At 38.0% G+C, this 14,650-nt stretch overlaps 2 protein-coding genes across 2 annotated transcripts in view; one reads left to right on the top strand and one right to left on the bottom strand.

The window, feature by feature from the left end:
- Nucleotides 1–13,464, top strand: part of Samsn1 (SAM domain, SH3 domain and nuclear localization signals 1) — a 55,951-nt gene extending 42,487 nt beyond the window's left edge. Inside the window, exons 7-8 of the mRNA XM_031364265.1 lie at nucleotides 883–1,033; nucleotides 12,627–13,464. Coding sequence (XP_031220125.1) covers nucleotides 883–1,033; nucleotides 12,627–12,826 — 351 coding nt within the window. The 3' untranslated portion in view covers nucleotides 12,827–13,464. The remainder of the gene's footprint in view (nucleotides 1–882; nucleotides 1,034–12,626) is intronic.
- Rbm11 (RNA binding motif protein 11) overlaps nucleotides 1–14,650 on the bottom strand; it is a 272,518-nt gene that overhangs the window by 22,849 nt on the left and 235,019 nt on the right. The gene's annotated exons all lie outside the window — the stretch shown is intronic.

Below are 14,650 nucleotides of genomic sequence, written 5' to 3'. Positions count from 1 at the left end.
TTGTTTGTTTCTTTGTTTTTTGGAGGGGAAACTGGGAATGGAGAAATTTACATGTAAATAAAAAATATTTATTTAAAAAAATATATTAAACCAGTCTGTGATTCATTAGATATATAATACTTTTAATCAGTTAAAATGATAAACTCCTTTTGAATACAGAATTCTGTCTGTTTTAAGTTTACTTTTACTTTTTAAATATATTCATGTATTTGTTTTGTGTGCTTGTGTCTGTGTGTGTGTCTCTGTGTGTGTGTGTGTGTGTGTGTCTGTGTATGCATGTGTGTATGTGTATATAAGTCAGAGAAAAGTTGCAAGCGTGAATCTCTTACCATTTTGTGTTCTGGAACCTAATTTATTTAGGTCGTCAACCTTGGACACAGTTTCCCGACTGATCCAGCTCAGTGAAGCTCAAGTTCATTTTTAAGCTACACTAAGAAGATAATGAGAATATTTATTTCCATGACCAAGAAATCAAAAAGAGAGATTGGTTCAGAAATATTTCAGTAACTTAATCTATTAGAAATATTCTATTGAAAAACTCTTAAAATGTTGTCTGTGTCAATTTAACTATGTATGAAGTAAAAGTGCCAGCTGGGAGAGACGATTCAGCTGGTAAATGACCCACAATTTACCACCATTGTAGATTCCAGTGATTATTTCTGCTCTACATTTGCCCTTCGGAAGGTTAAGAACTTACAGTCTTGTCTCTCAGACGCCCTTGAGTTTGTTTGTGGGAAATTAGTTTAAGGAAAATGGTGTTAGGCGAAAGTTACATTTGTGTGTTGGTTTTCACAGGCACTTCTATACTTACTTTCAATTTAGAGAAAATAAGTATTTGAGTCCTACTAGTTACAGATTATATGCTTTTCTCTCCTCCTACAGGAATATACTTCAACACTTCTGCTCAATGGCTATGAGACCCTGGATGACTTGAAGGATATCAAAGAAAGTCATCTCATTGAATTAAACATTGCTGATCCAGAAGACAGGGTGAGGCTACTGTCTGCTGCCGAGAGTCTCCTGGATGAAGAAAGTAAGTGTACACACCCCTTCTGTCTCCTCCCAGTCACCACGCCTTAATGAGAACAGTGGAATCAGTAAAAGCAAAGCCTCAGCCTCATTTACTAAAAATCATATATAGCGTTCTTTCCCATAGCATGAGGTTATTTTTACGTAATACTGGGTACAACTCTGGGCCAAATTTACAATTACAGAAAAGACTTCCAGTATGTTCTTTGGAAAAGAAAAGATTTCTCTGGGTCTCTTGTTTTGATTCTGCCAAGCTATCAATTTACACACAATTGGATGCCTGCATTCTCAAAGACCAAGGGACTTAGGGACCAATATCCTAGTGACAGCATGAGCCATTAGTAAGTAATGCCACACATGTCTTCTGCAACACAACACAGAACCTGGCTCTAGGCTCATGAGCCTTCGCCACCACACAGGAAAATTCACTTCATTACCATAGAGTCACATCCTGTGGGTGTTTGTGTTACTCTTTGTAAATGTTATAATAGCTTGCAATACTATTCAGAGCTCACTCTTATTATCAGAGGTGGCTCTCTGTATTTGTAAATATAAACTGAAGATGAAATCGAAAATGCAGACTCATTTATGGCTGAGTACAAGTTATAGCAGCTGGGTTTTAAAAACAGAGTAGCTTTCATTTTTACAATTGCCCATTCCACCATTTCTATTAAATCTAGTCAAGCTGTAGCCTGGCCTTGAGGGTGTGCCACCACATACCGCAGAATATTTTGAAATGAAAAAAAATGAAGCCTCAGCTCTAAGAAAAATGCTAATTAGACTGCACAGCTACATATGCATAGTTGTTGTTATTGTTGTGTGTACTTGGAAACAAAAATCATAGACAGGAGGTTCAGGAAACATGGTAGAAGTTGGAAGAGGAGGGGTGTAAATGATGTGAATACAATGTATGGAACTTGAGAGAGAGAGAGAAAGAGAGAGAGAGAGAGAGAGAGAGAGAGAGAGAGAGAGAGAATGGAAACTAACTTTAAAGCTTAAAAGTAGTTTAAACCATCCAATCTGCCTTCTCTTTCAAAAATAGTACTAACAGTAGCTTTTCATTACTTTCTTCAAACATGTAAACATAGTAAGGCTTCATTCCAAGGTCTATACATTTATTCTTGTCCTGAGTGCAGTTCCCAGCTCAGACGGACAGTAAATCTCCCTGTTTAAGGTGAGAACCTGAGGCAGGAAGTGCCTTGTGTCTCAAACTCAAGTTCCTAGTGATTTCAGAGAGGGAGGATTCCAACCTCCCTCTCTGAGAGGTTTGGAATGCCATGCTGGGCTTCTTAGCCCTGAAAGAAACACCTCAGATAATGAGCAAGGAGTGCAGAGTCGTGTATAGCAATCAGGCCACTTGACCTCTTTCGTGAGTTATCCTGTACCTGATTTCATGTGTTCTATCACATTAAGGTGCAGTCTGTCTATATTCATTTCATGTGCAGTAGGAGTTAGCATACTTCTCGAGACACTTCCTTACTTTTTTCATATTTGCACTCTCGGGTTTGCACAGATATTTATCCTTTACCCACATCGTAGGCATGCATGACTAGCCCAGTGCAGGAAGAAATGATTGTAGGCTTGAGTTTATAAAGATTTATTTCTGGGGACTAGGAGAAGATCACAGGAGGAGGATGGAGGCAAAAAGCAGGCAAAGACTGACTTAGAAACGGGGATAGCTTATTCAGTAGCAGGAGCCCGGATAAGATCGACCCGTGTGAACTGATGCAGGGATACCCCTCAGTACACACAGCTTCTTTTACTTCCTGTCATTTGAGTCCATGGCTCCTCACTAGACCCTGTGAGCTAAGACACTAACTCTGTAAGTTTCTCATGTTGATCTTGCGTAGTGACATAGCCAAGAATTTCTAAAAGACTGTGGGCATGAAGTACATGGAGAAAAGGGGGAATCTCTGGATGTTTGAAAATAGTTACTATTCAAACATCTATTTTGTCCTATTTCCAACTGATGGAAATATTCAAAAGTAGACTTTAAAGGAGGGAAACAAGTAGATAAAGAGGAGAGGTGGGTCTGTGATCCAAGGCGTTGCTGGAAAGTTCAGAGTTTCATCCTGCAGGCGCAGCCCAGTAAATATAAAAATAAATAAATATTCTAAAATGGAAATTTTCTGCTAATTCATCGATTTCCAAAAGGATATTATTTGAGCATTCCATATCAGGGAGGGAGCACAAATTCAGTTCACCACTCAGTAGGTTGAGTCAGAAGGATGAAGAATTTAAGGTCAGTTTACATTATACAGATTGCTATTGGTTTTGAGACAGAAGAGAGAGACAGAAAGAGACAGACAGAGAGACAGAGACAGCAAGACAGAAATTAGACAGAAAGAGACAGGGAAATAGAGAGACAGAGAGAATAGAGAGGCAGAGAGAGAAATAGTGAGACACACAGAAAGACACACACGGAGAGAGAATTGGTGTTGAAGAAAAGTAGGCATATCATTCCCTCCCTCTCTGAGAGGGTAGAAGCTACCACAAACTGCCTTGCAGCAGGGTTTGTGAAGGAAAGGCGTAGGTCCTAGCCCACAGTGCTTTCAGGGACAAACAGTACGCAGAAGGAGCTGACAAAGGAAAGGTAGAGTCACCCATGTCCATCTGTATCTCTCATTACCTGTCTATGCTACCCAGAGAAAAATGACTTACAAGAGGTAACCATCTGAGAGCTAGATGCAATTGTATTAACTTCTGACCCAAAATATTAGCTTGTGAGGTAGAAAAAAATTAAAGCATAAATAGTTAAGTAGTTTTTTTCCAGCCCATATATTTAGGACGTAGTCTCCCAGATTATATACGTTCCAGACTTTCCTGGTCTCTGAAAACAACATGCCATTGTCTAGAAACATTGTGTGGTGTTCACTGTTAGACATCCGGAAAGGACAGATCTCAGAAATGATGTCCCTGTATAAGACTTTAGAGTGTGGTCCTTGAAAGTCAAGAGATGCTAATTACTCACGGAGATCCTCTTCTGCATAAGCATGCGCACCAAGCCCCTGTGCTCAGGACACAAACCAGAGAAATGCAGATGTGACTTGTGTCCCTTTCAACAGACAACTCTGAGGTTATTCTTATTTTAACCTTAGGGTATAAAGTAGCATTAGAATACACATGTCAAAAAGATGCATTTCACTTGTTAGGCTTCTCTGACGGAAAGCTATTTATCTCATATGAAACTGCTTCACTTAAGAAATAAAGGAGAATGACTTGCATCTGTTGATAAGATGGTGAATTCTGATGACGCGGCACCGTGCTTCCACAGGCTTATTTTTATCTCTCCGACTTTGTGAATCACATCTTCTACAACCAAGCTGGAGATTAAATGCACAACCTTCATGTTCCTTGAATGATAAAGACCTTGAATATATGGTTATATAAAAAATGCAACATCATTAAAAAGAAAAACAAATGTTTTTCACAGTCAGACTAAAAATAGCTCTTTGAAAAGAACGGGCCACATAAATTACCCCCCTTTTATGCATGTAACTGTAGTTCTGTCGTTGAATCTGAACACCTCAGTGAGGCCAGTTAATGCCTATGTTTTTCCATTGTTGGGTTGAACATTTGGAGAGTTTTGGCTTTTCCAGTCATTCAAACTAAGCAAACTGAGCATATGTCTTGAGTATTAAAACCTTGTGGTAAGCCTGTGTGAATCTTTAATATATCAGGAATTTGAAGAGGACAGGAGATAGGACACAGTGTGGGGAACAGCAATTTAAAATTGAGAGAAAAAAAAAAAAACAACTTTTAGTTTTTCTTGGCCCAGAAATAGATAGACAGTACTGCTCTCACTTTGACCTTTAAAATGTAAACTGGATTAAATATTTTAGGCCACTGCTTGGCAGGAGGCACAATTCTTCTCCTACTAGCTGATAGAAGGGTAATTGAGAGGTATTTGAGATGATCACAGGGTTACTGCAGGAGGACAATGATGACTTTGGGGTTCTGCAGTCCCAGTGGGACAATTAGAGATATTCCAAATTCACTCCCACATCACATAATCACTGAACAGGATAAACTCATTGACTCTTCTACTTGGGACTATAGAAAAGGTAGGAGACGAAAAGGGAGCTGTGACCCAGCTCACAGGAGAACAGAAAATGCAGGGTTGGTTTACTTTGTGCCTATAAGGATTCCTGTAGCTATAAAGGGATTTTCAAAATTTTATTAATTTATTTATTTTTACTTATTCACTTTACATCCTTCTCACTGCCCACCTCCCTGTCACCATCACCCTCTCTCACAATTTTCCCCCTCCTTCTCCCTTCTCCTCCGAGTGGGTACATGCCTCCTGCCCCCTCCACCTGTATCAAGTCTCTGTGATGTGCTTCATTTCCTACTGAGGCCAGACAAGGCAGCTCAACTAGAAGAACATATCCCACGTACAGGCAACAGCTTTTGGGATAGCCCCTCTTCCAGTTTTTCGGGACCCACAAGATAACCAAGCTGCACATCTGCTACATATGTGTGGGGAGGCCTAGGTCCAGCCCGTTTATATTCTTTGGTTGGTGGTTCCAACTCTGGAAGCCCTAAGGGTCCAGGTTAGTTGATTCTGTTGGTCTTCCTGTGGAGTTCCTATCCTCTTTGGAGCCACAATCTTTCCTCCTATTCTTCCTTTAAAATTAGTCTCTGCTTTGAGAGGCAATGTTCCCATCAACTTGGAGAGAATGGTGTGTGTGTGTATGTGTGTGTGTGTATGTGTGTGTGTGCGTGTGTATGTAGTGTGTTTTCCTGGAGGTGCTCTACAAATAAATATTTAAAGCCCCATTATCTTACTCAGAAATGTTCCTGTAGAATAAAACAGTTATCTGCTGTTTATAGTCTAGAGTTTCTGTTTCTTCTACAGTTCCTTTCTGTAGTTTTGGAATTGTGTTGATGTGTCTTAAAATGTGTCTACCAAAATAAGTACAACGGTCTTTAGGTTAAAGGATGATACATTTCTTACATTCAGGGTTAATTAAAATTGAAATTGAAAAATAATAGTAACAAAATAAGCCAACATTGCAGAATTGCTACTCCGGATATTTTAGGTACTTGTAAGTTTTGATTTCGGTGCCAAGAGAGGAGGAAGGGTAAAGGGTGGGTTGTGTGCCAGCTGGTTGGCACCAGCTGTGGTCACAGCAGCTCCTCATTGCTCTACCATCCCCTGTTGTACCTTCCTGCCTGCCCAAGTTGATGCAGAGCAAATGGGAGGGCCCTGTCAGGAGCTGGAACACGAGCTGCCAGAGGGAAGATCTGTAGTGATGCCAGACAGTCGTCCAGCAGTTGGTCCAGCGGCTTGCCAGTCTAACCTGGTGTCTAGTTCCTGACATGTGTATCTGGGTTTTGTAACCTACCTGGCATAGAATTTGATTTTTGATTCAAAAATGGTACACATTTTTAGAAAAAAAATGCAATAATTGTTTACATAAACCAGTAGAGGATATGGACAGATGTTTTATTGGCATTTGTTTACACATACATACACACACATACATAATTTAATATATTTTTGGCCATAGCTGTTTGGCTTTAGGATTTAATTCCTTGAGATTTATTTTTATTGTTACTATCTGAGGTTTCCTTTATGACAAACAACCTATTCTACATAATAAAAATAAAGTGAAATCAAAACATTTTTACCCTTTCTTTAGAGAGTCATTTCTAGTGAGAAGAATTTTCAAATCAGCATCTTAAAAATTACTGTAATGTCTTTCTCTCTCTCTCTCTCTCTCTCTCACACACACACACACACACACACACACACAGAGAGAGAGAGAGAGAGAGAGAGAGATTCTTTATTTGTTTTTATTCTACAGTGTGACTGTGACCTAGCCTAGGCATGGCTTTGAGAGGATCACTTCAGTCAAATGAGATGAAATTGTCTAAAAGGTGCTTTTCTGAAGCTCCTAGTCCCGCTTCTTATCTAGTAGGAGTCTAGCAAGTGCTTACAGACTTGACATACTGAGTGAGGATTCAAAGTAAAGAGACTTACAAATGAGGAAGAGTTTTGCCTGAGGATGTAAAGCAATGCTGCATGCCCGCCCACCCTGCATGCATCAGTTCTGCAAACAGGCAAATGAAAAGTTTGGGATGTGGTCAAGACTTATTTCATGGACATACTAGTGATATATGCATGTTTGCGCAAGAGTGCAAATAATTTTTGGAAGGCAACTCTATATACAATTGAAATTCTAATGTATGGATAGTTTATACAGCAGTTCAAGGTATAGGATTTTTCCATTAAAGTTACCAAAAAAACGTTAGCTTAAACCTTAGTAGGTCTAGTTCACAACTTAAAATTCTACCAATTAGTTTGTTATGAGAATTAAGACATACCATAAAAACAAGATATTTTGAAGATATGAAGAGCCTGATACTGATATGAACATATGTGCATAACAATAAATGATTCATTCTGTTTTTATTGTCACTGTGGCTAAGTCACTGACATGAGGAAACTGAAGGGAAGAAAGGGTTTTGTCTTAACAGTCTGAGACTATAGAATTTGTCTGAGTGTTTGGGACTCAAATGCAGCTCAAACCTGAATGGGTTTGTCGCCATCCTAAAAGGTATACGCCTATTTCTCTTCAATGGTGATGGACCACAGCCACAGAAAGCCAAGCAGTGCCTTCATTACTTTCATGAGTTCATAAAAATCCCTTTTGGTCATCTTTAATTTGAATTTAACAAGTGTAAATATTATTTTATCAGTGTAAAACTAACTTTTCCATTAATAACTTACTTTTTGGACAGGCATTTGGGGAATCACAGAATCATTTCTTTCTATTTTGTTTTGTTTTGTTTTACATTTAAAGCAAACAAAATAGTAAAGTTAAAATTCTGGGGAATTTGGGGTTAAAAACCTGAAAGGTCAAGCAAAAATGGGAAGTTCTAGCCTTCATTGAATCTTAAACTTTTTTTAAAAAAATAACTATTATTACTTATTAGTTTCCCCCCTTCCTTCCAGGTCCTTGCCCCCACCTTCTCTCTTCCTCTCCCCTCCTTTCACTAATCCTCCATTTCCCTCCAGAAAAGAGCTGGCTTTGCATGGATATCCACCAAACATGATTTATCATGTTGAAGTAAGATTAGACATCTCCTCTCATATTAAGCCTAGATGAGGCAACCAGTATGAGGAAAAGGGTCTCAGAAGCAGGCAAAAGAGTCAGAGATAGCCCCTATTACCACTGTTAGAAATCCCACAAGAAGACTAAGCTGCAAAAGTTTAACAGATGTGCAGAAATGTAGGGCAGACTCATGCAGGCTCCCCGGTTATGGGTTCAGTCTCTGTGAGTCCTTAGGAGTCAGGTTCTTTGGTTTTTGTTTTCGTTTTTTGCTTTCTGTCTGTGTGTGTCCTTGATCCCCCCCTCCTACAATCCTTCCTCCCAGCAGGACTTCCTGAACTCTGCCTAATGCTTGGCTGTGAGTCTCTGCATCTGCTTCCATCAGAACTTTGAACTTTATTTTTTTTTATTATTTTCTTTATTTACATTTCAAATGATATCTCCTCTCCCAGTTACCCCTCCGAAAAAAATATCAAAAACAAAAACAAAAAACCCTGTTCCTTTCCCCCTCCTCCTGCTCAGCAACCCACCCTCTTCCACTTCCTGGCCCTGGCATTCCCCTACACTAGGGCATAGACCTTCACAGGACCAAGGGCCTCTCCACCCATTGATGACCGACTAGGCCATCCTCTGTTACATATGCAGCTGGATCCATGAGTCCCACCATGTGTACTCTTTGGTTGATGTATCAGAACTGGGAGGACGGTTTTCTTTAGAGACTGGGATGTTCTTCCCAGGAAAAGGATCAAGTTTTATGTCTTTACAGTATTCTTCACTTCAGGTATAATTGAGACTGCCTACACTTAATTAATTAAATGTCATAACTCCAATATAATTATTTTATGATAATTATACTAGCTGTCTTAGGTTTTAATCACTATGCCATTTTTCAACATTGATAACAATCTTAAATCTATGATTTTTGATTCACAGACCATATGTAATTCTCTAAGATTTTTCGTAGAAAATAAAATATCTTCTAAATAATCTTTCTTAACATGGTAATTTCATTTTCATTATGTAGCATATAGAACTGAATTCTAAAGTTTATTGTGATTATTGAGTGATTACAATAAGAGAAACATCAATAATTACTAATATTTCATCATACTTACATTTGAAAATACATAGCTTCTGGGAAATTTTCAAACCATTCTGTGGCTATATTTAGTAAAATATACTATTTTAACTTTCCCACTATCTAAAAATGAGTATAATATTAAAATATTATAGATATCTGAGAAATAGCAGAAAATCCACCTAATATTTGAATACTTCCATTTGTTTATTAATTATATGAACATATGCTCTTATATAGCTTAAATAACATAGTATAGAATATATGTGTTGTTTTGTTTTGTTTTTAACGTTTTCACCAGAAATGTTTTAGTATGTAAAGATACACTCCGAAGTGCACTGGGAAGTCCATAATTTTAGCATTAAACTGTTTCTTTTTACAATGTGTGGTTTGCCTGGTTAGCTGAGATGATTACCAAGGACATAGCTGATGTAGGTTGTGGTTTCCATTTCTAGGTAGGCCAGTTAGCCTTGCTCTGTTTTGCTGACACATGAACATTCTAAATGACTTAGAAAGAAAATATGAATACATTACTGTGAGTTTATTTTCTCTGTAGGCAAAAAAGAAAACCCAAACAAAGAAAATAACAACAGAAGCCTAGGACCCGCATTTCTAGCACTCTCTGACATTAGTGTCAAGATAAAAAAGAACAAGGAAATCTGGCCCTCGAAATGCAAAGCTGGGGTGCTAAGGAGCTGTCCTCTCCATGGTGCTGTATAATGACCCGCCTTTTCTTTTTATAGTTACAGTTGAGGGGCTCCAGCTGATAACCTGCCTGAAATCATTGCAGGCCTGGTGGGAGGCATCTGAGGCGAACAGTCATGTTTTCACTTGACGAGGAAACCATTAGCAAATCACTGCTGTTCTGTAAATTACTGCGCTGCTTAATGTTCAGGCTGAGAAATGACTTTCTTTTTTTTTTTTTCATAAAAATTGCAGACAAAAAGGCTCTCACAGTAACAAACTTGTATTTAAAACAAAGCCACTCCTACAGTTCAGAGACAGGGAGACAGCATTTCTCAGGTGGAAACCAAACAAATGTTCTTTCATTACTAAAACAATGGATGGGCTCTGGGAAGGTGAACTTTATGGACTGTTTTGTGACCATCTGTGGTCAATGTGTAGAATCTTCTGAGGATAGAAACTAAGCTAAGTGGTTTGTTTTGCTTTGTTTTTTAAAGATAAGTGTAAATGATTTTGGAAATCAAAGGCCTTTGAGCCTCAGTTGTCTATCTTCAGAACTTCTCAACAAATTCTACTCAACCTGAATAGGACACGCAGCCAAGAGCAAATGGTTCTTATGATTCCAAGTTTTGCTTAGAATTTCGTTCTGAACAGAAGTAGGGCTTTTCATTTTACCTTAAGGTAATGGACCCACACTTAAAATGTGGCCTTTTGTCTAGCAGCAGGACTAAAGGGTGATACTCTGAATAAGGTGGTCTCTGCAAATGTGGCAGGGTATACAGAAGCCAGCCTGGCTAGCCTTCTCCAAAAGCAATGGGATAATGGAACCCAGAACTGACTCCTTTCTTTTCAGTAGCATTAGATGAAAAGGCAGAGACAGGACAAAAATAACCCTTCAGAAAGTGAGGCTTGCACTCAGCTGCCTGTCCATAAGGTAGGACTTGGAAATACAAGTGAGCGATCTTCATCTAGTCCACTTACTAGGTCCATCTCCTCTGACTTAAGGGTCTTTGCTAATAAACAGCAAATACTTCAAGGTGGTTGAATTTTGGATCAAACTATTCACACCACCAGACTTCAATGGCAAAATACCAGGAAACTTGAAAGTTGTATCAAACACTTGCCAGGAGAATATTATTTATACATTATATTATATAGTCTATTGATATTACATGTCAGGAATAATTTACTCTGGAAAATGGGGCAAATCTGGCTTTGTGCTTTGAAAATAAAATCCTCTGGGAAAGGATAAGGCTGTTGTGTTTCATCTTGACAACAAGTAGACCAGGAAGTGGTTTCAGCTTTTCTGAACAAGTATTTATCATGTAACAATAGACTCAGAAAATATATTAACCCATCTATTTTCTCAACTCTTCTATACATGCCATGCATAATTACTACCATTCTGATACAGGAAAAGAAACTTATTTCCCTACATACAGGTATACCCAATGTCACCAGGGCTCAGTTCTCATGTCCATCAGAGGTTAGTGAGGATGGATTAGATAGATGGCAAAGCATAAACCAAGAGGGTCAAGATGAATCCTAGACAATGCTCTTGAAAAACAGAATGTGACATGTAAGATAACAATAGATTCCTTAAAAGAACGCAATTATTACTACATGAGTCAAATGAAAACATTGAAGCTTTGTTTTATTTTCCTCTGACTAGAACTGCATAAGTGCAGGACAATGTGATTGAGAATTTAAGGCATAGCTCTGGTAGCCCTCAACTACAAATCTATGTGCTTGGTTATCCATCCCAGTGTGGGAGAAGTTAATTGAGCAGCAACAAATCCCAGCTCTTAAGTGAAAACAGAGGATGTGCTACTGTTGTCAGAGCTAAGAGATGACAACTAGAGATTCATTTTCTATCTGGAGATCTTGGCTGTTGATGCAGCAAAATACTTATACCTGGTATCAAAGAGGAAAAACGTCCCATTGGCAATGAGCCAGCTGACGATAAAGGAGCCCTTAAAGGAGTCACATTATAAAAAGTTGCCTCAGTTCTGTAAAGATACCTTTTCCTCAAGTTTTAATCGTCTTTATTCTAAAATGTAATATGTATGTTTTGTATATAAGAATGTGTTCGTGAATCAATCATGAAATAAACTATTGTTAGTTGGAATTACAAAGATGTAAAAGACAAAGTAAAGTTTCATAAAGTAGCTCTAGTAAATTTGGAGTGTTATACTCATAAAGCTACCTCTTTTCCATTTGTTTATTTCTATGGTGAATGCAAATGCAGGCCAATTTTAAATATTCCAAATAGCATGAGCTAAATTCTAAATATTTGAAAAACTATTATATAATTGCTCACAGTAAGAATATTTTAGTTAAATATCCACATATTCATCCAGAACTGTTCATCAAAACTACTTGGATTATACTTCAAACTACACCTGAGTTTTTCTAATGATCCCTTAAGATATATTTGGACCATGTGTCTGTCATACTGTGAATACAATCTGCTTTCTTTGGCAACATACTATTAATGTAAATGGAGAGTCCATATTGGACTTTGTTCATATAAGCAGTCCACATGAATAACATGTAACTAAAAGTGAAGAGTGATGAACAGTTGCTGACATCCAAGAGTTTGAATATATGAGTGTACCAATCTTATTAATAGCAAATTAATGGGTATTTCATTCACATGAGTTTCCATTGTAATAAACACAAGATTGGAATAATTTAAATAGGATAATTTTGGAAGGATACAGTCATATAAAAGTTGTGGTGGCTCTTCCTAACCAGGACACTTTTTCCATTTCCAGCTGCTGCAGAGCACGAAAAGGAACCTGTGCCTCTCTCCTCAAAACCAGACATCTTAAGTGAATCACAGTTAGAGGAATGCCCGAGGGACTCTGGCTGTTATAGCTCATCAGGAAACTCAGATAATGGCAAAGAAGATCTGGAGTCAGAAAATCTGTCTGACATGGTACAGAAGATTGCCATCACAGAGCCCAGCGACTGAACATACATTCTCACGTCCACAGCTGAATTCCATTTGAACTCTTTGTCTGCATTCCAAAGTGCAAAGTGTTTTGTGTGTGTGTGTGTGTGTGTGTGTGTATGCCAAGTGTTTTAATCTGAATGACTGCACATGCAAATTTATATTTCTCCCTTACCAATGAGTGTGCATAAAATGTATATTTATTAAATACTATGTGTTAAAGTTTACCTGCCTATAACTAGAAAAAAGATATAATGCAAGCCCGTGTGTGGTATGTACTGTGTTTACCCTATTTCATAAGTATAAAAAAATATAGACATGGAGAGCATGTACTAATGTATATTATTGAATTTTTTATAGAAGTTTAAGTTGAACTAACTTCTATAGGTAGAATATATACTCGTTTTTTAAGTACTAGTAAAATGAAGATTAGAGACTTAGTTGTACTCAAAGATGGAGTTTTAGTAACAATTTTCTGTTTATTTCTTCACTCTGTTATCTGATATGCAGATAGAGTTAACAATATACTGTCTGTTTTAGTCTAGTAAATAGTTGTAGAGAAGTGGTCTAGTAAACAAAAATGTTTTATCTTTTTATGTAAATATTTTTTAATTTTTCTATACCTAATAATAATAAAATAAACTATTGTACATATTGTATCTGCTAGACTAAAGTTATTTGAAGTATTTTAATATAATTTAAAGAAAGTTTCTATTAGACCATGTATAGTCAGTCCTAGGTAGGACGGTGTAGTGATTCGCAAACCATCTTCTTACTCTCGATCCATGTTACTGAACTTCATGAGTACTCCAGATTTCAGCTTAATGTGCCAAAACCCTTCATTTTACCCACAAAATTGCCTCTCCTATCTTATTTCTACCCTACCTTTTTGTCTGAAACAAGGAGCTACTCACAGAAATAGAAAGTTATTTTGTTCTTTGCTCTTCGTGTATCCTCCTCAGACAAATTTACTATGAAGTCCTGTCGATGCTACCTCTAGAAAGTCTTCCATATCCATGGCATCCCATGATACTCAGGGATGCTATCATGTTCTGGACTCTGGTGTGGAATGCTGTAACATCTTTCCAATCAATATCCCACTTTCAAATCCATCCTCACATAGTCTTTAGAAAAATCTTTACTACTCGGAAAAAACCATCCCACTTGCTTGAAGGGTTTGATGGTCTCTCATTAAGTTTAGCACAATATATAAATGTGCATAAGTCCTTTTCCAAGTCCTTTTAATTTTTCTTGTGAGTCCTCTCTCTGACCCCACTTTTCCATGCACAATCCAACGATACCAACCTACTAACAGGCTTCCAAATTCACTATTCCCTCCAAGAATCTCCATGTGCTCACTCCTTTTTCATTGCCTACCCTGACATTTTGTTTCAGCTGAGTCATCCCTCTACTCTGTCCCAAAGCTACCATGAAAGAGTTGCCTGGTCTGGGAAAGTTCTGTGAGCCCTTCTGTGTTTGCTTCTGAGCCTTTTCACGCCTCTTTCTATATTGCTGGTTACAGAAATCCTCTATTTATTTATATGACAGCTGCTTTTACACTAGACTGAGATCGCCTCATGACAGAATTTATTTGCATAGGTTTTAAATACCCAGTGTGTAGCCAAACCTATTACAGAAGGAGCATTTTAAAAAGGAAGACCAAAATGTGGACATTTCATTCCTTCTTAAAAGAGTAACAAAATACTCACGGAAGGAGTTGCAGAGACTAACTATGGAGCAGAGACTGAAGGAAGGGCAGTCTAGCCTGATATAGCTATCTCCTGAGAGGCTCTGACAGTACCTGACTGATACAGAAGTAGAGGCTCACAGCCATCCATTGAACTG

Source organism: Mastomys coucha, unplaced genomic scaffold (genome assembly GCF_008632895.1).
Source record: "Mastomys coucha isolate ucsf_1 unplaced genomic scaffold, UCSF_Mcou_1 pScaffold12, whole genome shotgun sequence".
Lineage (NCBI taxonomy): Eukaryota > Metazoa > Chordata > Mammalia > Rodentia > Muridae > Mastomys > Mastomys coucha.
The sequence above is the reverse complement of the archived record's forward strand: the minus strand, read 5'-3'. Positions and strand labels throughout refer to the sequence as shown.